At 43.9% G+C, this 24678-nt stretch overlaps 1 protein-coding gene across 15 annotated transcripts in view; it reads left to right on the top strand.

Moving 5' to 3' along the window:
- Positions 1-24678, top strand: part of ENOX1 (ecto-NOX disulfide-thiol exchanger 1) — a 680015-nt gene that overhangs the window by 524673 nt on the left and 130664 nt on the right. For all 15 annotated transcript variants that reach the window (XM_059892207.1, XM_059892198.1, XM_059892204.1 and 12 more), the window contains 2 exons: positions 10730-10836; positions 14745-14862. In XM_059892207.1, coding sequence (XP_059748190.1) covers positions 10730-10836; positions 14745-14862 — 225 coding nt within the window. The remainder of the gene's footprint in view (positions 1-10729; positions 10837-14744; positions 14863-24678) is intronic.

Here is a 24678-nt window from a genome sequence, read left to right as displayed (position 1 = left end):
GTTCAATATATGGAGAGTTGTTGGGAAATTTAAATGAGATAATATTTTTAAATCAGAGATTCTCAAACTTTTATTATGTGTGAGTATGATCTGGAGACCTTAGAAAAGAGCGTTTGCTAGACTGGTGGTTGCCAGAGACAGAAGGTGGAGGTGCAAGAAAGTGATGAAGGCAGTCAAAAGGCACAAACTTCTAGTTATAAATAATTCCTAGGGATGGAATGTACAGCATGGCAACAATAGTTAACAATACTGTATTGCATACTTTAAAGTTTCTAAGACAGTAAATCTTAAATATTTTTCATCACAAGAAAAAAATATGATACCCAGGTGAGATGATGGATGTTAAGTAACCTTGGGGTAATCATTTCACAATATCTACCTATAGGAAATCATTATGTTGTACACCTTAAATTTACATAATGTCAATTACATCTCAATGAAACTGGGAAAGTGTTTTCAGAAGAATAAGTTGCTGGACCCCACCCCTAGAGTTTCTAATCAGTAAGTGTAGGGGCTCCTTGCATTTTAATAAGTTTTCAAGTGATGCTTATGGTACTGGTCCAGGATCCACATTTTGAAAACCACTGTTTAAAATCAAGTGTAGTGTCTGCCCAGTTAAGTCTAAGTAAGTAGAAATAGCCAACAACTGTTGTCTGATTTTCCTAGCACCACTCATGGAGTTGATGATGACCCAGAGGAAGGCAGGGTCACCATTTTGAAGGTCACAAAGAAGAAGGGACACCCGGAAACTGTATCTCTCCCCTTCCTGATGAATGATAGACAAGCCGACCACTGACAAAGGGGCCGTTTTGACAAATCTGTAGGCATCTTTCTATGATTCATAATGGAAACTGCAAATGTAGATAGCTCAGATTCAGAGCATTGGTCATCAGGTCCTTCAAGCCTTTTCTCATTGATCAGGAATGGCAGAATTTAAACACTTGATTACCAGCTGTTGACATGGGATAGGAAAAGAATCTGAAAAACACTTAGTGGGCAGAAAATTGTAATGAAACTTGGTGATAGCACTTAAAAATTCAGATGTTCTTTATCTTTTTCCCACTGCTAAGAATCTCTTATAAGTATACCTGTGGCAGATTCATTTTGATATTTGGCAAAACTAATACAATTTGTAAAGTTTAAAAATAAAATTAAAAAAAAAAGATATTTACGTAAGAATGTGCCAGAAGTTAGGTCTGAGGGTGTCCACTGTGGCCTTGTTAATTATGCACATAAGGCTAGATTTCCAAATACGACCCTGTGGAATTCTCCAGGCAAAAATACTGCGGTGGATTGCCATTCCCTTCTCCAGGGGATCTTCCCAATCCAGGGATCGAATGCAGGTCTCCTGCATTGCAGGCAGATTCTTTACCATCTGAGCCACCAGGAAAGCTCAGATATAGCACAGTGTATATAATAGCACTTCTATGTAAGTTTAAAAAGGTTGCGCATAGAAAAATACAAGTGTGTACTCTGTGTATAACATTTTCTCTGGAGGGATAGGCTCTTAACAGTAGTTTAAAGAGAGACACAGAACGTACTGAACAACACAGAGCTCAGCCACATGTTCTGTGATGACCTAGAGGAGAGGGATGGAGGGAGGTTCCATGCATATACAAGCAGGAAGCTGTATATGTATACATATAATTGATTCAGACGGAGGGAGGTTCAAGCAGGAGGCTGTATATGTATACACATAATTGATTCAGATGGAGGGAGGTTCAAGCAGGAGGCTGTATATGTATACACATAATTGATTCAGATGGAGGGAGGTTCAAGCAGGAGGCTGTATATGTATACACATAATTGATTCAGATGGAGGGAGGTTCAAGCAGGAGGCTGTATATGTATACACATAACTGATTCACTTTGTCATACAGCAGAAACTAACACAACGTTGTACAGCAATTATCCTCCAGTTAAAAAATATAAGTAAAGAAATAAAAAGAGACACTGAGTGGGAAGTAGTCAGGATGGGGAGATAGACTTTGACTTTTCAATTTATTCCTTTTTTCGTATATACATATATTACTTTCATTTAGTCCAAAGGGATAATCTAGACAGGGTGATTTATTGGATCTTAAAAAGCCTAATGAGTTCTATATATTGTAAGGAACCATTAAAATTATAATAGTCTCATGGATTTTTGTTATGTTACTTCCCTGAATCTTTGAATAGATGCATTAAATAAAGGCATCTACAGTTCTCTGAAATGTAGTGGGATTTATACACAGCTTAAAAAGTCACTGTCCAATATCCTAATATCCTAGCATTTATTTGAACAGTGTTACCATTTCTTGCTTGCTTAAAATTTGCTAAAAGGATCCTTTTCTTTTTCCTTTTTTTTTTTTTTTTTTTACAATTTGATCAGTATGTGTTTCTTCCTAGCCCCATCCCATTCCCCCGCAAAATCGGATTTTTTACCTCATCCAGACAGGAAGTTCAGAACCGTGGCACCTGCTGGTGATGTTTGGGCTGCAGGTGGCTCAGATGGTAAAGAATCTGCCTATAGAGCAAGAGACGTAAGAGACATGAGTTTGATCCCTGTGTCGGGCAGATCCCCTGGAGAAGGAAATGGCAACCCACTCCAGTGTTCTTGCCTGGCAAATCCCATGGACAGAGGAGCCTGGCAGGCTATGGTCCAGAGGGTCACAGAGAGTCAGACATGACTGAAGTGGCCTAGCACGTACCCACACTGCAGAAGACCCGAGTTTGATTCCCGGGTCGGGAAGATCCCCTGGAAAAGGGAATGGCAACCCACTCCAGTGTTCTTGCCTGGAGAATTCCATGGACAGAAGAGCCTGGTGGACTACAGTCCATGGGGTCACGAAGTGTGGGACACAACTGAGCGACTATCACTTTTACTTTTTAACAAGGCTGTCATGGATCTCACAGGGTTACACAGCCTGATTCGTTTGACTCGTCTCAAGACAGAACCCAGAAGGCCGTTTTTCCTCCTCGACTTGAAATTCCAGCCCATGCCTCCTTAATGTATGGGTTTGGCCGAGTTAATTCCGTTTCCTGGGCTTCCCGCCAGACTGGTTCCTGAGCTGAGGACCCAGAACCAGAGTAAGGGCACAGGAATCTCTGGGAGCCACTCTAGCAGCCGCCCATGCTGTGTTCGACACTAACTGCTCCTCCCTCTGGCTTTGTCTCACTCCTCTGGGCATCCCAGAAGCCCTGGATCACTTACTCCTTTCTCTGTTCTAATTCTTCAATCCAAGGCCAAGGCTCATCCATCCCACCCCGGCTTTTAGTATTTAATAACAGCACTGATGAGCCAGGGTGGGGAAACTCCCCTCTTTCACTTGTTACATGCCTTTGAAAATCTCTCAAAGCCATTCGCAGAGAATTTGGGAAAATGTTAGCCCTTAAAGGGAAATTAAATTTCCTCTGAAACCCACAGAATTTAAGGTTCTATCAGGAACCTAGGTAAGTTTTAAGAACAAACATTCTGCCTGGAAGATTTGTTTGAGGTGCTCTATGTAAGCAGGCCTACTGCCTATGAGGACTTCATCAATTTCTCCAGGTATCAGCCTTTCCTAGTGGCTCAGTCAAAATCTGCTTGCAGTGCAGGAGAGCTGGGTTTGATCCGTGGGTTGGGAACATCCCCTGGAGAAGGGAATGGCAGTTCACTCCAGTATTCTTGCCTGCAGAATTCCATGGACAGAGGAGCCTGGGAAGCTACAGTCCATGGGGCCCCAAGAGTCAGACACAGACAGCGATTAAACCACCACCGCCAAATGGATGGGAGGTTCTGTCACAGCTGTTTGGTGGGAACAGAAGATGCAGGAGGTTCAGAGACTCAGACATAAGCTCAGGAGGATATGGAGGAGGAGGTCTGTGTTTGTTCTCTAGAGGAGCCTAACTTTCTCTTTGACTGCTTCCAATGCTTTTCTGTCCAGAGCTCAAAAACCAGGAGCCTGGGGCGGCCCAGAAGTCTGGTGCCTGGCTCCTTCCCCAGAAATGTATTGGAGTAGGATCTGTCCTGGGTGTTTACCCAGAACGCCCTGTTCTGAGCTTGTCTTTTCTGAGAAGACTGAAGTCAAGTGCTTCTCAAGAGGATTTGTAAAGTTCTCTCTCATGTAAGAAGTCTGTTCTGAAGTCAACAGAGGTCCAGTTTGAAGTGGGGGTGAAATACTGGGAAAATGTATTAAATTACTTAGTCTTAGGATTTTTTTGAAGTTCTGAGGAATTTATACACATACATGTGCATGTTATGTGTATAAGAGAATGGATAGTCACTCACTAGTAGACTGTTCAGTTCTCTTATACACTCGACATACACGACGCCTATGTGTATAAATTCTTCAGAATTAAAAAAAAATCCTAACAAGTATGTGTGCCTGTTACGTGTATAAGAGAACGAATAATCACTGGTAAGGTGTTCAGTTGGGCTTCCCAGCAGCACAGCAGCAAAGACTTCACTTGCCAATGCAGGACTTGCAAGATACGTGGGTTCGATCACTGAGTCAGGAGGATCCCTGGAGTAGGAAATGGCAACCCACTCCAATGTTCTTGCCCGGAAAAGTCCATGGACAGAGGGGCCTGGCGGGGCTAGAGTCCAGGGGATTACAAAAAGCCGGACACACACACACACACTCACACACTCACACGCACTCTTAAACGTAGAGGCCATTAGGCTGAAGAAGCTCTCAGGCCATGGTGGGGCTGGAAACCAAACCCTCTGCCTGCACATGCCTCAAGGTTAAGACAGAAACCTAAGGGCAGCCGCTCGCAAATAAGCAGCCGGAGTCTGAGCGCCAGCGAGTCAGCAGTACCCTTGCTCAGCCTCTGCCTGCTCCCGGGGAGTCTCCCCGGCTCCCGTCAGCGGAGCACTCCTGGCCACTTCCGGTTCCCTCCTGCTCGGTTGGAATCCACTTTTGCTGAAATAAACTTCACAAAGTTTAGTATACTTCAGTTTATCCTTTCACAGGAGTTTCTTCAAAGGGTGATGAGCCATTTCCTCTCTTTGTCCTTCCCTTATGTTCCTTCACACCTGCCAGATGTGTCCTCGGGGACTCGACTGTCACCCCGAACACGGACATTCAAGCATCCTTTTGAAAAAAATCAGTCTCTCTCATTCTTTTATTGAGGATAATTGTTTTGGGGTTCAATCCCTGGGTCAGGAGGATTCTTTGGAGCAGGAAACGGCACCCAAGTCCAGTATTTTTGCCTGGAGGATTCCATGGGCAGAGGAGCCCGATGGGCTGCAGAGAGCCTGACACCACTGAGCGCGCACACACGTAATTGCCTCACAGGGTTGTGTTAGTTTCTGCTGTACAAGGAAGTGAATCAGTTCTATGTACCCAGATACGCGTTCCCTCTTGGACTTCCTTCCCACCCCCATCCCACGCTCCAGGTCAGCGCAGAGCCCCGCGCTGAGCTCCCTGTGGTTTACGGCAGCTTCCCACTAGCTAGCTTCTTCGCGCGTGGCGGTGTTTATACGTCAGTCCTCCTGCCCCAGTTCGTCTCACCCTCCCCTTGCCCCTCTGTGTCCCCATCGTCTGTTCTCTGCGTCTGTATCTCTATTCCTGCCCTGCAGACAGGCTCCTCTGTACCATTTTTCTAGATTTCACATGTATGCATTATAATAATAGCTGCTAAGTCACTTCAGTCATGTCCGACTCGGTGTGACCCCATAGACGGCAGCCCACCAGGCTCCCTCGTCCCTGGGATTCTCCAGGCAAAAACACTGGAGTGGGTTGCCATTTCCTTCTCCAGTGCATGAAAGTGAAAAGTGAAAGTGAAGTCGCTCAGTCATGCCCAACCTTCAGCGACCACATGGACTGCAGCTCACCAGGCTCCTCCGTCCATGGGATTTTCCAGGCAAGAGTACTGGAGTGGGGTGCCATTACCCTCTCCGATATATAATAATATATAATATAGTAATATTATATATTATTATAATAATATAAAATATCACATATATGTTTTTCCCTTTCTGACCTACTTCACTCTGTGTGACAGACTCTGGTCCATCCACATCCACCACAAATGACCCAACTTCATTTCCTCTTACGTCCGTCACTTTTAATTTTTTTCATTTTTCTCAAATAACCTAAATTTAGGCAAACCTAAAATGTAGAAACACATGGCATCACCGGCATCACCGACTCAATGGATGTGAGCTTGAGCAAGCTCCGGGAGTTGGTGATGGACAGGGAGGCGTGGCATGCTGCCATCCATGGGGTTGCAAAGAGCTGGACACGACAGAGTGGCTGAACTGGCCTAAATACATAGAATGGGAGGGGAGATGTGCAAAGTATGAAGAGTACATATTAATTCTCTTACTGAGAGCTCTTTCTATTGATAATGCTTCCAAAATGCTGAAGTATTCTAACCGCTGTAAGCTGGTGTGGGGCCTCCAGCCACCACTCTGCAGATCCCTGGGTGGTGAAGGCCCCGTGGGGGTTGACGTGAGTTTATTCTGCTCACAGCTCAACTTCTGCACGTTGTCTTTGTGAACTCAGGCCAGCACCGTCTTGTGTACTATTTCTCTGTCTCAGCATTGAAGTAGAGTGTTGAAGATCCCACGTTAGCAACTACTTGTAGTTTTGCCTTATAGAATATGTTGTATAAATCATACTGGGGAAGTGGTGAGTGGTAGTCAAATTCACCAACTTGCTCTTTGGTGTGTCCTGCTGGAGACAATGAAGACTGAATGGTCTTTCCCTGGGACATCAATCCTAGCAGTCATCCTGATTTATGATTTAAAAAAATACACTGTCTTGGAATCCCATCCATGAGGGCATACTCTCTGAGATAGTGTTTCCCTAATGAGGATGAATCCATGCCGAGCCGAGCATTCTTCTGAGTCCTTTCGTGCACTTTTCATTTGAAAGACACAGCTGGTTCACAGTTAGTCTGCACCAAAATGAGAGGAGTCAGCTGGACCTCAGAAATACTGTGCAAGTTATTTTTTAAACCTAAGCCAAGTTACCCAGTTTGGGGGTTTTAGTTTTGAGGTTTTTTTAACTTGTTAATATGTGGGGTGGGGTAGGGAGTATAAAACTTAATAAGAAATAAAGATAATCATTTTAGTTAATGTGCAGTTGAACAGAATACAATTAATTACATGAAGTTGAAAATGGCCCAGAAAATTCAAGATAAATCTCTGAATTCTTACTTTTTTCCCCAAACCTCCAATGTGTGTTAATGTTTTGGCTCCACCTGGATGACCTTCAGGTATCTCAGATTCAGCCTGTCCAGAAGTCAGCTCCTGATCTCCTCTCGCAGACCTCCACTGTGCTCATCCTCTTGGTCTCTGGTGTACTCCCCAAGCTTGAGCCATTCTGTTCTCCCTTCTGTCCAACCTTACAGCAAGTCAGCCACTGTGTCGTATTGACTCCTTGCTCCTCTCTCCACCCAGCACCCTGTGTTAATCCCAAGCCTTCATCATCTCTCCCCAACAAATCCTGCTTGCCGGTGCCTCCTCTGGTCTACAGTATACAGTCACACTCTGGCTTGTAACATATACAGTCCCTCCTGAGTCATCCTCACCCAGATTCAGCCCCATCCCCACCAGCTACTTTCACACAAAGCCCTTTCACAGCTCCATGCCCACCTTTGAACCAGCCGCCCCTGCCTTCTCTACTGGGCAAGCCGCTGATTCATCATTTAAGATTTAGCAGATGTGGCCTTCTTTAGGGATGTTCCATCTGATTTCTGCCTAACTGAGTTAGTTACTGTGTCCCCATCAGTTCAGTTCAGTTCAGTTCAGTCAGTCATGTCCAACTCTTTGTGACCCCATGAATCACAGCACGCCAGGCCTCCCTGTCCCTCACCAACTCCCGGAGTTCACTCAGACTCACGTCCATCCAGTTGGTGATGCCATCCAGCCATCTCATCCTCTGTTGTCCCCTTCTCCTCCTGCCCCCAATCCCTCCCAGCATCAGAGTCTTTTCCAGTGAGTCAACTCTTCGCATGAAGTGGCCAAAGTACTAGAGTTTCAGCTTTAGCATCATTCCTTCCAAAGAACACCCAGGGCTGATCTCCTTTAGAATGGACTGGTAGCTGTCATCAATACCTCTCTTGTGTAGGGTAATTACCTGCTTGTCTTTATTTCTCCCTAGAGACAGTGATCTCATCAAGGGCATGAGCTCTGTCTTAATTGTGTGTTTCTAGCAATCAGTCAAATGCTTGTTCATTCGGAGGATCTTCTATGTTTGCTGAATGAATGAATGAATTGAACTTATGCCCTGAGATGTGGTAATAACATGTACTAAATAATTGAGGCATTTAACCTCATTCAAGAGTACTGGGCTTCAGTAGATACCCAGGAGTCTGTTTTAACCCTTGAACCTGCGCAGTCTTTTCTCTACATGCCTTGCCTTCTGTACGCCTCCACATGCATTAATGATCCCTCTTACTTTCCTGCCACTCCACACACACACATGTATGACTTCACCATTTTCACTGTTGTATATCCCCTCTATTAACAGCCTTCCCTCACTGCTAGCAGAATGTTGACTTGCACCCCCCAGATACTCCGTCTCAACCTGTCCTGTGCTTTGTCCTCAGGCCTGGTGTCAGGACACCCACCATTCAGGACACCGTCATCTAACCATGATGCTGGTTAGAGTTCTACTATTAAAAGCAATGGAGCCCATTACTCTCTAACAATCCCACGATCACCACCCCGGACAGATAATCTTATTAGACGGTGGATCCCACCGTGGCCTTTGGGGCCGGCTGCTCTGTGTTGCCCGTGCAGCAGGCAGCTTGAAGCCCCAGATTCTCGCAGCCTCCCCGCAGACAAAGCAACAGGAAACCCAGGCGGTGGAAGCCGAACCAGTTCTCCACCAGCCGCGCAGCTGAGCGGAGCCCTGGGGGTGGGTGATCAGGGGAAAGTCAGCACTGGGGGTGGCTTGGCGGGACTGGCCTGGAAGTGTTCCTTCCTCTAGGTGAGGTGGGAGAGGGGAACCGAGTATACTCAAGGTGGGGGAGAGCTTAGCTGCCCACCGATCCTCCTGTTCCAAGTAAGCGCAACAAATTCATCAGGTGACCGGAGGATGAAGTTTGATGAGATTTGGAGTTGGGATTCCCTTGAGGCAGAAAACAGTCCACGGGAGAGCCCCTGTGAAAATCACCTACAGAGTGAGAAGTAGTTGCTTGTTAATATTAGAAGATATTTACCATGTAGTAGGGCTTCCCGGGTGGCTCAGTTGTGAAGAACCCACCTGCCAATACAGGAGACATGAGAGACGCAGGTTCGATCCCTGGGTCGGGAAGATCCCCTGGAGGAAGGCATGGCAACCCACTCCAGTAATCTTGGCTTAGAAAATCCCCATGGATAGAGGAGCCTGGTGGGCTACAGTCCATAGGGTCGTGAAGAGTCAGACACGACTGCAGCGACTTAGCCAGCACCGTGTAGTCAGTGAAGGAAATCCGCTTTCTTCCTCTCCTCCATCACACACTTGTTTGTTTTGTGGGCTCACTTTTGAAATCAGGGCACCAGGTGCTGCTCTTCTGTGGGCATTATTCTATTTCTCTTTGACATTCTTTGGACACCTGGAAGATTGGGAAGAGCTTTGATGTCCTTTTTTATAATAGAGCCCTGGGAAATCACTTAAGAAAGATTTATGTTAAGCAGAGCGTTAGCATCCATAAGAAGCTCATTTTACCTGTGCTTTCCTAACATTTCCTAAATGTTTAGAAGTTCGGGTTTAATCATATGGTTCATTCAGTGCCACGATTTCCTTAATCCTGTGCTTAGTAGATTGATAACCGCTTGAGCAAAATTAAATCTGCAGTCGGTTGGCCCCACCTCTGAGCTCCACTGCTAAGAGTCCTTTCCTTTCCCTGGAGAGCTTTGTTCACCACCCCTCAGCACTGACCATGGACACAGCACCTCGCCTGGAAGCCACAGAAGTGCTATGTTAAGTCAAAGTGATAGAAGTAGAACTTCAAGGGTGTTGGGAGCCTGAGGGGGGAGGGGAGCTTTATGAAAGTGAAAACGGAGTCACCGAGAATGGTCGTGGCCGTGCTGAAAGCGTGGAGGGCGCCATATGGTGTTGCATTAAGATCTGCATGCAGTGTGCTGCTGGTTGGGTGAGAGCCTTGGTCTGTCTTGAAGTGGAGGCAGTGGCTCCTGTTTACTGCCAGAGGGCTGGAGAGCTGGCTGCAGTGGGTGCCACAGGGGAGAAAGGGGGACCAACGAGTAAAAATGGCCTTGAGATCGAGGGGAAATGTGACACCACTACTCACTGCCCCACCTTGGAACTTGGACACGGTAATGTCTTCAGAGGGCGGCAACAGGGCCCTTGAGATGGAGGCCAGCAGAGGGAAAGATGGATGTTTGCCACTTCCTCGTTCAGCCGCTCCACCCCGGCTTCACTTCTCAGGCCCCAACCCCAGGCGTTCCTGGATTAGTAGATCTGTATCTGTATGCCACCACCAGTGCCTGGATATCTATAGATCTACATTGACAGATCCACCAAGTCATGTTTTTAGACACGAGCTAAAGAAGGCTGGGGTGCCAATGTCCATGCCCTTTTCCCAGCCATATTTAGAACTTGTGTTAACCTAAAGTTGTGGAGACAGACTTGAAGGGAGACCTCCCCAACCTTGCTAACATGTAAGTACGAAAAGGCACGAATCGGATGGATATGGATGATGTCATTTCTACTGTGACATCATCTATAGACTCTTAGTGCCTTTGCTTTGCTTCCCTGGAGTGATCACAACATAAATTACTTGTCTTGTTTGACTTCCTTGTTCACCAAAGTTGAGCAGATTGTGGCCGTTTTCAACGCTTCTACCAGACAAAAAGCTTGGGACCATTTCTCGAAAGCTCAGCGCAAGAACATAGACATTTGGCGAAAGCACTCTGAGGTTGGTGATTTTATTATTACTTTCTAACCACCGTCACACAGCTGGATTGGCAGGGAAGAGTGTGGCTACAGCCATGATGGTTTCTGTTACAGCGGGCAGACCACCGGCCCGTGTCCTGTCTCACTGTCAGCCCCACATCCAGCTCAGATTGGTCCCCTGGTCCATAAAAGCAGCTGACCTGATGCTTGGAGGACGGAGAGCTTTTCTTTCCTGCAGAGAAAAGCATCTCTCCCATTCATAGTAAAGAGCTCGGAAATAAGCCCTTGGCGTAATCATTGTGCCGAAAAAGTGTAACGTAAAATAGAAAACTGGTCTTGACTGAGTTGGTTTTTTCCAGTGTTCTGCGGCACCATGGTTGCCATTTGCCCCTTGGCTAGAAAGGGCAAGTGTGCCTTTCAGCCACGTCTTCTCATCTTAAGCAGTGCTGTAGTCTCCTGTGCCAGCCGAGGGGCCCCGTCAGATCCCTCCCCAGAGCAGATGTCCCCAGGTAGTGAATGTCCCGGCTAGCACTATCCACCTTTCTGCATCAGTGCATGTGTGAAGTGTGAGTATCTACCCTGAGGCAAGAGCTCAGACCTCGACCTTCCCTGCCACCTACAAGAACCAGAATGTGTCATGAGTCATTACTCGTCCAGCTGTTATTTTTAACCCTGCAGTGTAGTGTTCGCTTTGAACCTGTAATTTGAAAGTAAGTATACTGTCTTTGTTTGCTTCTTCCTTTTTTTTTATTTAACGAGAGAATGTCTTTCATTTGGATGCTTCTCCATCTCTAGCATGTTAATATTAAAGCTCTCTAAATGATAACCCCCTCTTTCCAAATCCCAAACTTATAGAAGGTAAGGTTTATTTATTTAATGATTTTGGCTACACTTGGAAAATAAGTGTTTTATGTAGAGTTTGAGGAACCACAAAGTGCCGGGGAATCAATCATCTGGGTAGCATTTTAAGTGCCCATTAACTAATGCTAAATTACAGTTGAATACCAATGGCGCTGGATGTAGCATCCACATGCATACCAAATGAATTCTTTATTATCACTGTTATTATGGTGAATACTGAATGACTTCACAATAATGGGACACTTAAAACGCTAGTGCAATTTATTATGAAGAAGGACATTTTTTATTTTGTTCACAAATTCGGAGAATGTGGCTGGTGACTGATATAATTCTGTTCCTCTGCCCAGGATGATGGATAAGGAGGAGGTGGGGTTTCTCTTCAATGTTGGGGAAAAGGGGGGCAGAAAACCAACAGGAGCTCATCTCAGGCTCTCGCAGACACTGACTGACTCAGGACCCATGTCAGTGTTGATTTTCAGGAGGAAAGAGTCCCGGAAATCAGTGATGAAATATCCAAGATGAGTGTTCTGAGACACTCATTGGAATCCACAAAGCACGATTCAGGTGTGGGAATGATCTGCCTATGAATTGTTTGCTTTTTTGGCTTCACACAAAACCAGACATACTAGGAGAAATGTTAAGAGAAGGGCAGGTGGCTTAACTCTGGATAAATCCAGACCTACCAAATCTGGCATTAATACGTGAGTGTCAGCAACTCATTGATCCATCAGGCTTCCTGCCATGTCTGATCCTGCTCCCCTAGCCCTGCCGCCGCCTCCTGTGCAGGGCCATCCTCTCCTTTGCTGAATGGGACACACAAAGGGTTCTGGCTTTGTCCCAAGGAACCCTGCTTGCTTCACTCCCTCCCGGGAGGCAGAAACGGAAGCAGTCCAGAGAGATGCTCCTGGAAAGGGTCTTTGCGTCTCCTTGCCGCTCCCACCGCCTCTTTTGATACACCAGGAAATAGAATTCTAAATTACCTTTGATTTTCTCTCCTCCGTGTCGCCTAACTGATTAAATACCAGTTGGCAGTTTAACATTGTGGATGATTTCTCAGTTGCATATAAGCTTGATAATTGGCTTGATTTTTTCCACGTTCCCGTGAACAGCATCTGTTAATTATCGGCAACACCTTTACAGATTTATTAGAGTGTACTAGTGATTTACTGCTGAACCAGAGGCACCCTGTGGAAACACCCACCGCTTTTTGTTCCCCCTTCAATTTTTTTTTCCTTTCCATCACCCTTCCGAGAACAGCTACTGTATGACAGTTTGTCATTAATTGTAAAGACTAAACAACAGACCCTTTCAGCCTCCTTTATTCTTTCCACCTGAAGTTTCTTTGTTTCGAGTATTTTCAGGCCACCTCCTGGGGAAGTGGGCTCCTTGTCAGTGGAAAGATTAGCTGTCCACAATCTAAAAACCTCCCCACTAATCACATGTGACAACCACCTCTGAGCTCCGATGGTGTTATTAAGGCGGAATTGGAACCTCTCTCTGCTGGGTGGCACGGTCAAATAAGGGAACACTGCCTTCATCCTGTGCCGCTCAGGACTGCCCGGTGACGGGTGGTCCTGTCCCAGGGACGTCCCTTCTACCTCTCCTTCTCCCTGTCTTGTGACTTCCCTGTTTCTGCAGTAGTGGTTCCTGGGGTTCAGAGCTGACCGTGCGAGTGTGATTGGCAAAACATAATTCCCCATCCATCGTGCTTCAGTTAAAATGTGTGCATTATGGAGAGAGGAGAATTGAGAGCACCTATAACAGAATAATACAGACACATCCATCCATTGAAAGGGCACTTTGCGTTTAAAGTCATGCCACTGACATGTTAGTGCTGTGATTTAGTTTTATTGTGAGTCATAGAATCATTTATTATAAAGTGAAATTATTTTAACTGTTTGACTTTTATTTAGAGACCTTGGTTTAAATGGGGAGAAAAATAATAATGCAACCCTGCTCTTATTTTTTTTTCCCTCTTTAAGACCAGAACATATAAGAGAACAGAATAGATAAGAATTTACAAATATATAATATCCAGCTTGATGCAAAATAGTAATATAGTAATTTAATGTAAACCATTACAGTGTCCTGATTTTTAGGCACAGTAGTAAACAATTTATTATCTAAGTCTTTATTTTCGAAAATGAATTTTAACATAGCACTTTTCCATTCAAACAGCCTTGTATTACTACTATCTCGTTTATGTGTGAGTAGACTGAGACTCAAAGAAATTAAATGCCTTGATTACAGTCACTTCTCTAGGAAACAGAGAAAGATACAATCCTTAGATCTTAAAGGGATGCTAAAACAACCATTACATCACAAACAATAAACCCCTGTGATAATGTGAAACACCAGAAAAGAAGGCATCTGCTTTTATTTTGTCCTGAAACACCTTTGGATATCTGAAGTGTGTGTGTGTGTGTGTGAGAGAGAGAGAGAGAGAGAGAACATGTGGGCACATATACACATGTGCAGGGACACTATTACGCATGAACTTAATTTTCAACTTAATGAACCAAATCTCACATGATGCTAAGAATGTCACATGCATTAACTTGTTTATCCTCAAAACTCTTATTGTTACACTATCTCAGTGAATGAATTGACCCTAAGAAAGATGAAGTATCCCTAAAGTGACCCCAGTGGTTCAGGGGTAGATGAGGCCTTTTTAAAAATCCTCCTGTGTGTATTTCTAATCACTAGCTGAGCCCCTCCTGCGTGCCATTCCTGGTAATAGACATTTCTGTGGGAGCCTCAAAACAGCCCTGCCTGGGTGGATGTTATTGCCCCCATTTTTACCAAAGAGGAAATTAAGACTCAAGAGATTGAATATCTTGCTTACAAGCCCTTGACTCACCTTTGGTGAGCAGGGGTTTCTCGCGAATCGGATGCCGAATCCCTCGGTCTGTCCGCACCACAGACCCCGCAGAACTCCCCTCTGGGTTAGGTGGGGCAGTGTTTGGGAGGTGAAGACATGTCTGTATCAGTCTTAATACCCCGAGAGACCGCTGAGAAAGCAGTGTCACGTGTCTGCAACTCTGACGCCCGTGGGTCCTCTGCTTCCAGGAACTTCGGAATGCTCAGAGTGAGCAGCTTATGGGCATCCGTCGCGAAGAAGAGATGGAAATGTCGGACGATGAGAACTGTGACAGCCCCACTAAAAAAATGAGAGTCGATGAATCAGGTAACGCTGATCACCACCGCACCCCTGTGAGCTGCCGTAATGATCTTCCTAATCTTAGCTGGGGCGTACATATCGGCAGGTGGTCACATCACTCACTTTTATTTGAGTTACGCTAAACTTTTCATCTTTGAGTGACTCTGCCTTTTATTAATAGAACTTGAAATTCCTTTTTGGAAACATAATGATTTAAATTGTCCCATTTGTTTCTTATGTGCCTGAGTCTGGGGCTGTTAAGACATTTTTTTTTGGGGGACATTTGCCTGTTCCCATAAAAATCCTCTTCCAGAGTGTGGCAGCCACTGCTGATGCTGAAATACAGATAAAATTTGGTTTCAGTCAGTGTACTTCTTTCATGGGAAATGTTTAATCCCTAAAGAAGGTTTCTAGCCTCCAAAGCAACATGCTTGGAGAATTAGATTTTTTTCCAATAAATTTTAGTTCCTAACCTATGATCAAAGGGATGGCCCTATTCAGTACCAAGAAAGGGGCATCAATCCTTGAGTTATAAAAAGGAGAGAGGCTTAGAGAAAACCTTGCTTTATATGCTCTGACTAATCTGAGAGGCCGACTTAAAACTCTTTTTCTCAAATTGTGTGTAATTCCCTCGGTGTTGTATCAATAAAAGCACGCAGGGGAAATGCTCACTCAGAGGTAGGAGACACCCAGGGAGACTGCTTGTCTGAGGGGAGGAGTGTTGCCTAAAGGGCCTGGGACAACCACCCTTGCCACCATTGCCAAAAAGGGGATAAAACAGTCCCCTCTCCCAGGCCTTTTAACAGGAAGACTCAGGTGACCAGGAACAATGGATTTTTATGAATTTGTTAGTAGAGGCCAAAATGAGGATTACAAAATGATCAGGTCATCAGGATTTCAAAGTTGTCAGTTAGGCTGCTTCTGTGTCTTGGCTGTTGTCAGGAGCGCTGCTATGAACGTAGGTTATGTGTATCTTTCTGAATTAGAGTTATGTCCAGGTATATGCCTAGCAGTGGGATTGCTGGGTCATACGGTAGGTCTATTTTTAGTTTCCTGAGGGACTTCCAGGCTGTTCTCTACAGCGGTTGTTCCAGCTTATATTCCCACCAACAGTGTCGGGGGGTTCCCCTTTCCCCAAATCCTCTCCAGTGTGTATTGTTCGTAAACTTTTTTAATGATGGCTGTTCTGATCGGTGTTTTGATTTGCATTTCTCTAACAGTGATACTGAGCATCTTCTCATGTGCCTACTTGCCATGTGTATGTCTTCTTTGGAAAAATGTCTATTAAGGTCTTCTGTCCATTTTTAAATAGGGTTGGTTGTTTTCTGTTGTTGTTTATTTGTATGAGCTATTTGTATATTTTGGAGATTAAGCCTTTGCCAGTCACATCTTATTTTCTTCCAGTCCGTAGATTGTCTCTTTGTCTTTTTTTTTTTTTTTTTATGGTTTCCTTTACTGTGCAAAACCTTGTAAGTTTGATTAGGTCCCATGTATTAATTTTTTAAATTTCTATTGCCTTGGGAGACTGACCTAAGAAAATATTGGTATGATTTAGGTCAGAGAATGATTTTCCTATTTTCTCTTCTAGAAGTTCTGTGTTGTCATGTCTTATGTTTAAGTCTTTAAACCATTTTGAGTTTACTTTTGTGCATGACATGAGCGTGTGTTCTAATGTCGTCGATCTACATGCAGTTGTACAGCTTTCTCAGCACCATTTGATGAAGTTATTGTCTTTTCCCCATTGTATATTCTTAGTTCCTTTGACAGAGAGTAATTGACCTTAGGTGTGTGGATTTATTTCTGGACTCTGTTCTATTCCATTGGTCAATATGTCTGTTGTTGTTCAGATAACCACACTGTTTTGATTACTGCAGCTTTGTAGTATTTTCTGAAGTCTGGGAGAGTTATGCCTCCTGGAGACAACCTAAGTGTCCATCGACACACGAATGGATAAAGAGGATGTGGTGCATATACACAATGGAATACTACTCAGCCATAGAAAAGAGTGAAATAATGCCATTTGCAGCAACATGGATGCAGCTAGAGATTATCATACTAAGTGAAGTGAGTCAGAGAAAGCATGGTATCATTTATATGTGGAGTCTAAAATATGGCAAAATGAACCTGTCTACAAAACAGAGATAGGCCACGGAGAATAGATTTGTTGTTGCCAAAGGGCAGCGGGGGAAGGAGAGGGATGGACTAGGAATTCGGGATTGGCAAATGTAAGCTATTACATTTAGACCAGATAAACAGCAAGGTCCTACTGCACAGCACAGGCAACTATAATAAGTCCAGTCTCCTGGGGTACATAGTGGAAAAGAATGTGTGTGTATAACTGAATCACAGCAGAGAGTGGCATGGCAATGTAAATCAACTATACTTCTATTTTTTAAACTAATTAATTAAAAAAAAATTTTAAGCTGTCAGAACACTCTGTTTCTGCAGTGCTTTAGGAGAGAATACCTGAAGCATATGATGATCACAAGAAAAAGCTCCTGCACAGAAGTATACAGAGGGGAGTTTCGTTTCCTTAGAGCAGTGGTTCTTGAAAACATTGTTCCCCAGTCCAGCAATATTAGCATCACCTAGGACCTTATTCAAAATGTTAACTTCTTGGGTCTTACTCAGGACTTACTGAGTCAGAAACTCCAGGGGATGGAAGAGGAGGGTTGTGAGATCCAAAAATCTGTGATTTAAAAAAGCCTGTGGGGAATCCCAATGCAGGCTCAAGTTTGAGAGCCAGGCCTTAGAAAATTTCCCTTTCATCCTCAAATTCCATTCATTTAAATCTTTTAAAGCCTAGCGTAAAAGCAGGCACCACAGCGCTGTGTTTTGAAGCCATATATCTTTTGTCTGGAAAATGAACCAAACACTTATGTGACACATGTAATGTCTCTTATTAAACTGATGTCACGTTTCTCAGGACTGCTCGATTATTGGGTTTGGATTTGCTTATGTGAGGAAAGCACCTTCTGCACAGCATTTCTATTCTGCACACTTTCATATATCAGAAGAAGAGAGTGAGTTTGGGTGTGATTTTTCTTAAATTCAACAAGCTCTTCCAATAAATTAGTAATTTTTTTTTCTCAAAAAAGGCTTTCATCATTTTTGAAGTTTCTAGATGTGGGGCAAGTTTGCACAAAACTCGGATCCTTAACAACCTTATAAGGTAGGTAGAGAAGAAAAGACTAGGCTCAATCAGGAATTCTGATTGAAACTGTAAGTTTTTTTTTCCTATTTGAGTGGTGGTGACATTTCTTTTTAAACAACCTACCAATGTCTCAAGTAAGAAATATGTATAATTTCATAGCCTACTCGGGAGCAGACAAGAATAATAATAAGCCACAGAGAAAAATCTTACAGACTGTGGTAGTAAGCATGTTCCTATAGAATGACCTGCAATCTCTGCTCAGGAAGAATCCACAAGATACCAAGGACCTCTCTTCTCAGTCAGGACCACAAAGATGCTCCCAGGAGGTTTGACCGAAGAGCCCTTCCCAGACTGCTATGACTTTTTTCCCCCAGGCACCTCATAAGAGCCTGAAATAGGACCTGAACTTGCAGAATGTTCTCTAGGCTTGTTCCTTTGGTCAGCAGAATTAATGAACTCAACCAGTACATGATCCACACCAGGTGCCAAGAGCAGAGATGAAAGAACCAGAGAGCAAATGCCAGGCCCTGAGGAGTTCAGAGTCTTTCTTGTGCTTTTCCAGACGAGATGGACCAGAGAACGTGGCCTGTGGTTTATGGGGAAAGTGCAAGACTGATGAGATGGAAGGAAAAGCCATCCTTGTTCCACCGGGCCCTCAAGACCCTGCCAAAAGGCAGGTAGTGGTTCTCTCAGCCCTGCCTATTCCGGGGGCACAGCCTGAGAGCAGGAATCCCCTTGATCTTTGGCCAAGCCTCAGACAAAAGATCCCTGTGAACTACTGAAAGTGGGTCAGGTCCAGCTGCCTGAGCCGCAGCCTGAGGGAAACGGGTCTTTCAGAGGCATCTCTTTAGGTAACAAGCCACTCATTTTTTTTTTTTAGGTACAAATTTGCATGTCTAGTCACCTCTTAGCAGGCCTCTGAAGACAGCACTTTACTGCACTGAAGGGAAATTGCCAGACTCATGATAGAAGTAAGCTTCTGCATCTTTTGCAGTGATTCCCGACCTTTTTGACACCAGAGGCTGGATTCATGGAAGAGAATTTTTCCATGGACTGAGGGGTGGGCGTACCGTTTCAGGATGATTCAAGCACATTGCATGTATTGTGCACTTTATTTCTATTATTATGACATCAGCTCCACCTCAGGTCATCAGGCATCAGATCCCAGAGGTTGGGGTTCCCTGCTCCAAGGAATCCTCTGGCCCTTCCTCTTCTCTGAAATCTTGAGATTTTGCCTCAGACCTTTCTGGCAGCAGCTGACCCAGAAATTCTTAGAAATGCCAGGGAGGAATCCCCTCCTGGGAGCCTCCTACCAGCCCTGCTGTCCCAGAACAAAAACCCAACCTCCACAGGTTTTATTTCTGATGGGGAGAGAATGGACTTTGGTTTTCAGAAAAGGAAGGATTTCTATGATACCTTGAGTTTAATCTTTTCCTTTAATCACAGTTTTTCAGGCCATCTCTGCTCTTCTGATCAAGAAGAGTGCTTCCTTGTACTTTGGCTGTTGACCGCTCCTGGTAATTTACAGAGTGTCTTTGGCCAGAGTTTGCCCAGACCAGCTGTCCCTTCCAGATCACTCTGGGCAGGCTGGTCACTGAGGCTCAGCAGGTGACTCTTAAAGAGGGGAAAGGGGGTTGCCGGAGCCAAACTGAAATGCTAATGAAAATGAAAATGAGTTTTGTTAATACATTTGAAAATCAAGACAGACGAATCAAAAGCGTTCGTTCAGGAAGACTGGCATCCTGCTCCAAAACCCCTGAAGATAATTTCTGATAAAAATTCAAATGTATTGTTGCACAGTCTGCCTCCTGCTGCAATCAAGCCAAACTTTTGAAGCCAAGTCTATTCCTACTTCCCTCCCTCTCTCCCGCCCACTCCCTCTCCCTCCCTCTCCCCGGTTTGCTTCTCCCTCCCCCTTTCTCCTTCCTCCCTCCAGATCACCAGTGGAGGGGGCGCAGGAGTGCACTGGAAGGAAGGGAAGGAGTGAGGAAGTCTGTCCTAAAGCGTAAGGCCTCCTTTGGCAGAACCTGATCAGCATCAGTGTTGAGAGAGTTCAGTGAGTCAGTGCGTCTTGGGAAGCCCATCCAGCTAGCACATGACCAGTAACTCAGTGGCTGTTAACTTTGCGTCTTATCTTAATCATCCTCCAACACCTGGTCCTGGGCCTTTCACCAAGTAAGTGCTCAATAAACGTTGGTTGACTTCAGTCTTCTTCCTGTCTGTTTTGGATGGTGCCGTCCCGTAAGTCAACCAGAGGATGGTAGCCCTAAGAACACTTGCTCCGGTTAAATTGCAACGTCAGGCATTAAGTGGCGTGTTCAAACAGGGATGGTTGATTTCTCCGCAACGTTCAGAACTTTTGCATACCCGGAATTCCCGTGCCACATGCTGAAGAGGCTATGAACCAGAGAGCTGAAACTCAGTGTTAACCTAATGATCAGCAAGCATCTGTCAGTCACCTTCTTGTGTTCAAGGCACTATGGACCCAGGAGTATGGGGAGAGTTCAGACACAGTCTACCTTGCCCTCCAGGCTATAAGATACTTTTTGAAGAGAAATATGAACATTTTTTTAAGTTAATAGAAATGCAGTGCCTGAAGCCAAATATGTTTTAAGCCGTTAATTTAAATTCCATATAAAACAAAATGAGCATCGCTTCCAGTGTGTGTACCTCACGCAGTATTTGGTGAGTATACATTATATGTTGAACACAGATTTGAGAAAAGTAAAACTAAAACAGCCCTTGCTTAATACACAACCCTTAAACCATTTCATAATGTACAGACACTCTTGGATTTTAACTACACCTCATTTAAACTCGAAGTTCTTTGTAGGGACCAGTACTCTTAATTATGAAGAGTGTTGTCCAGGTTGTCGATTTTCCATGGAGACTCAACCACAGCATAGATACAGACTTCTTTTTAATTCCAATAAGAAGTTAAACAAGGATTTTTGACAACTGAGTCACGTTAGGGACTCATAATTGGGTCATCAGTATTCAGTATGTCTAAAGTTTCACATACAGCCGGAAGTCAGGTTAAAAGATGAATAATCATAAAGCTCTCTGGCTATCCCTGATCTCTTTGAACACCAGGACTGCCTTCATTTTTCTGATTCAGTTTATTTCCTGGAAGGAAGTGCTTTTGAGAGCCATGAAGGAGACCCAACAGAGGCATTCCGATTAGACACCAGCCCCAGAGGCTCACCTAAGGTGTTTGTAGACTTCCTGTTTTCACATGCGATGGTATCCCAAAAGAGAGATAAGAATGGTGATGTGTGTCCATCAGTCGCCACCGAGTTAAACATGAGCATTTTATTACCACAACTGAATGTCTTCTGGGACCTCCAGGGCCAGACAAGGAGATGTGATCAGCTACAATTACATGTCTTCAAGATGAGGAAATCAGTCTTCAGAAGTGTGCTGAGCAGCCAGCTTCGCTCCTAATCTCTTGACATGGAGCTTCATTTGCAAGCAGTCCAGGTTTTTCCTCTGTTTCTTCCTTTGTATTTTAATCTTGCTAATCTTGCCAAAGGAAATCAAATCGATGTTTATTTGGGACAGATTTTTCAGTTCCCTGGTGATTTCACGTGCAGCTGCAGTTCTCATCTCATGATGGATGTATTTCTGAAAAGTGTATAAATCATTCTTTACCTTTTATATGTAAGAGGTGTGCGTCGTGCGTGCTAAGTCGCTTCTGTCGTGTCCAATTCTGTGCGACCCTGTGGACTGTAGCCCTCCAGGTTCCTCTGTCCATGGGATTCTCCAGGCAAGAATACTGGAGTGGGTTGCCATGCCCTCCTCCAGAGGATCTTCTTCACCCAGGGGTCAAACCCACATCTCTTGTATCCCCTGCATTGGCAGGTGGGTTCTTTACCACTGCTGCCACCCGGAAAGTCCCAGCCCTGTGGTGGAGGGTTGTTTGTCACAGCAACACACCTGTCCCACCAGACCGTGCTTATCTGTTGTGTAAATTCACATTTGGAGCTTCAACTCTCTTTAAGCCAAATCCCTTTATAATCTTGTTTTTCTGTAGCACACAACAATGCCGTATTCCCAATATTGCTCTCATATATGCACAAATTTTCCATAATCGTGTGTTTCGTGTCGAATCAGTTCATGTTGCTGAAACTGTGCTGTGTCTCAGAGACCATGGATTTTTCCCTAATGCTTCAGCCACTTAGCTGTGTGGCCCCTCCAGAGAACCCAGGCGAGCCCTGGCGGAGAGTCTCTGGCCATCCCCGCCTGGTCCATCCTAGCTTGGAGCCCAGCGGGTTCTCTGCTTGGTTTCCTGGGTGACCGCCCAGAACGTGCTTCTAGCCCCGCTGCATTTGCTCTCTGAAACCCTGGCTTCCTGCCTGGTGACTGGAGCCCCCAGAGTGTGGTGAAGAGCACCTGGGCGGATGGACAGATGGCAGGCAGTGGAGAAAAATGGGGAACTTACCAAGCAATGTTTAGGAAGGAAGAGGTGCAGAGACCTTGACCCAGAGGGAGTGTAGACAAGTGACCGGTGGGCAGCTTGAGGTCACAGCACAGCTGCCCCTGACCCGCCTGTGGTACTCAGATGCCTTTGAGCTGCCAGGAGCACTGCGATCTACATTACAGTTTATTGTGTTTTCTGGGCATTTCATTCTGATAAGGTTTGATTGCGGGATCATTACATTGGGGAGTAGATTTAATCCTGTTTTCTTAGCAGGCTCTAAGGACACTGAGGGAATATTTATGTAATAAGATGCAAAGTTGCTATGGAAAGTACTATAGCAACCTAGCATCTTCCCAGAGCCAGGCAGCCACTTGTAACAGCAATCTAAATTTACATTTATTTTAGTGTCATTTTATCGACACTCTTAGTATCTCATTCTGACAGGATGTTAAAATATGTTTTCAGCTTGCATTTGAGCAAAATTAACACAGTGTTGTTGGAATTTAACTGGGGTTTGCACAACTTCTGGAAAAAAACAGCAGAGTATTTTCATGCGAGTTTAGATGACAGAATCTGGGTAAGTTTGTGACTCTTTCCTTTTTCTCTTCTAAATGTAAAAAAGAATTCTTTAGCAGCATTTATTCCTAATTTTTCCTCTTAGTTTGTAACTAAAAGTCGAAATTTCTGATTACAAAATGAGAATTATTCTTTTCAAACTTGAGGTAATGTTTCAAGTGCCCACCTATGTTTCTAGTTGGTGCTTATAGAAAATGCTTTTAGTAGATCAATCCATTGCCCTCCAGCAGGCTGTAGCACTTCAAAAATGAAATTATTTTTTATATAAATAATACTTGTTAATTTTTGAGAATCTAATTATTGCCAATAGTAAAAGATAAAACTGTGTTAATTATAACGCAACAAAAGACTTTAGTTTTTAATTCTGTTTCTTCTGCACAGCCTAACTATATAAGCATCTTTGTATATATTTTTAAAGCTCAGAAACAATTCTCTATGATTTTGTTTTCAGTCAGATCAGTTTGTATGGCAAGTGAAGTTTTTTAAAGCTTTTTTTATATGTTAATGAAACAGAAAATATAGAGCAAATGCATGTGTATCCTTTCTGGGTCATAGACTCCTTCCTGTGAACCTTTTATGATTTAAAGCTGTAGTCTTTGAGGTGGTCAGAGTAGATACCTAAGGTTATTAAAGCTTGAAAATTGGGCCAGCCTTCCCCATAGCGTCTTTCAGGTCCCTTAAATGTGAGCATGGCGGAAAACCATACAGATATGTAGCTGGTTGGTCGTGGAAAGATAGCATCTATTGATTTTCTTCTCTACCTTTCCATCTGAAATCTTCAAGTGTGACTATACCACTGTTAAAGCAGGACATTGGCCAAAAGAATCGATACCAGACCATATTAAAACATATGCTACTACCAGCTTCTTAGCCCTAATGTACTGTTCGTGAACAGTATATTGGAATCCTCCTAATTCTTCCTAATTCTGTGCTTTTATACTGCATTGTTCAAGACAGCGATATGTAGTGAGTGTACCTTGACTTTTAACAGTGTTGCCCATAGGCTGCTTTCATTGCTGGTTTTGCTGGTTTAATAAGAGAACAACAAAAAAAGTTTACATAAAGAGTTGCTTACATAGTTGTTTTATTGCGAGAAGGCCAAACACAAAGCAAAATTAGACTTCATCATATGATCAGAGTTAAGATTAATCTATCTCTATTCACTGAGTTTTATTTAAAAAACATCAAAAGAGGATTTAGTCAGTTACGTCAATAGGCTATGAGCATTAAGAAGGATATCCGGTGCTCTTATGCAGTACTTTGGTGTTTTTTCATTGATCTTGATATATTGTTACAAGAGAAGAAAGGAATGCATTTTATATGTAGACTAGTTATTCAAAAGAAGACCAAAGAGGGGCCAGGGAGGAACATGTGTCTGGAACCAGATCTAATGTGTACTCCGGATATATCCAAATATTGTCAAAATAAAGGAGGAGAACTCTGGGTTCCTCCCCACTTTGGCTAAGTACACATACAAAATTTACATGGAGAAATTCTTTAGACAAATTTGTAAATAATCTATTTCATGCCTAGTTATATACAGAAATCAATAAATGAATCACTAGACATTATAACTCAGAAAAAATCATGTGAACTGGTGAGAATATGCCGTAAAATAAAGATCTACATTTATCCAATGCTGCACAAGTGAGGTCCATTATGAGCAATCACCAAGTTGTTAGATTTATGGATA

Source organism: Bos taurus, chromosome 12, assembly GCF_002263795.3.
Source record: "Bos taurus isolate L1 Dominette 01449 registration number 42190680 breed Hereford chromosome 12, ARS-UCD2.0, whole genome shotgun sequence".
Lineage (NCBI taxonomy): Eukaryota > Metazoa > Chordata > Mammalia > Artiodactyla > Bovidae > Bos > Bos taurus.
This window is presented reverse-complemented; position numbering and strand designations above follow the sequence as displayed.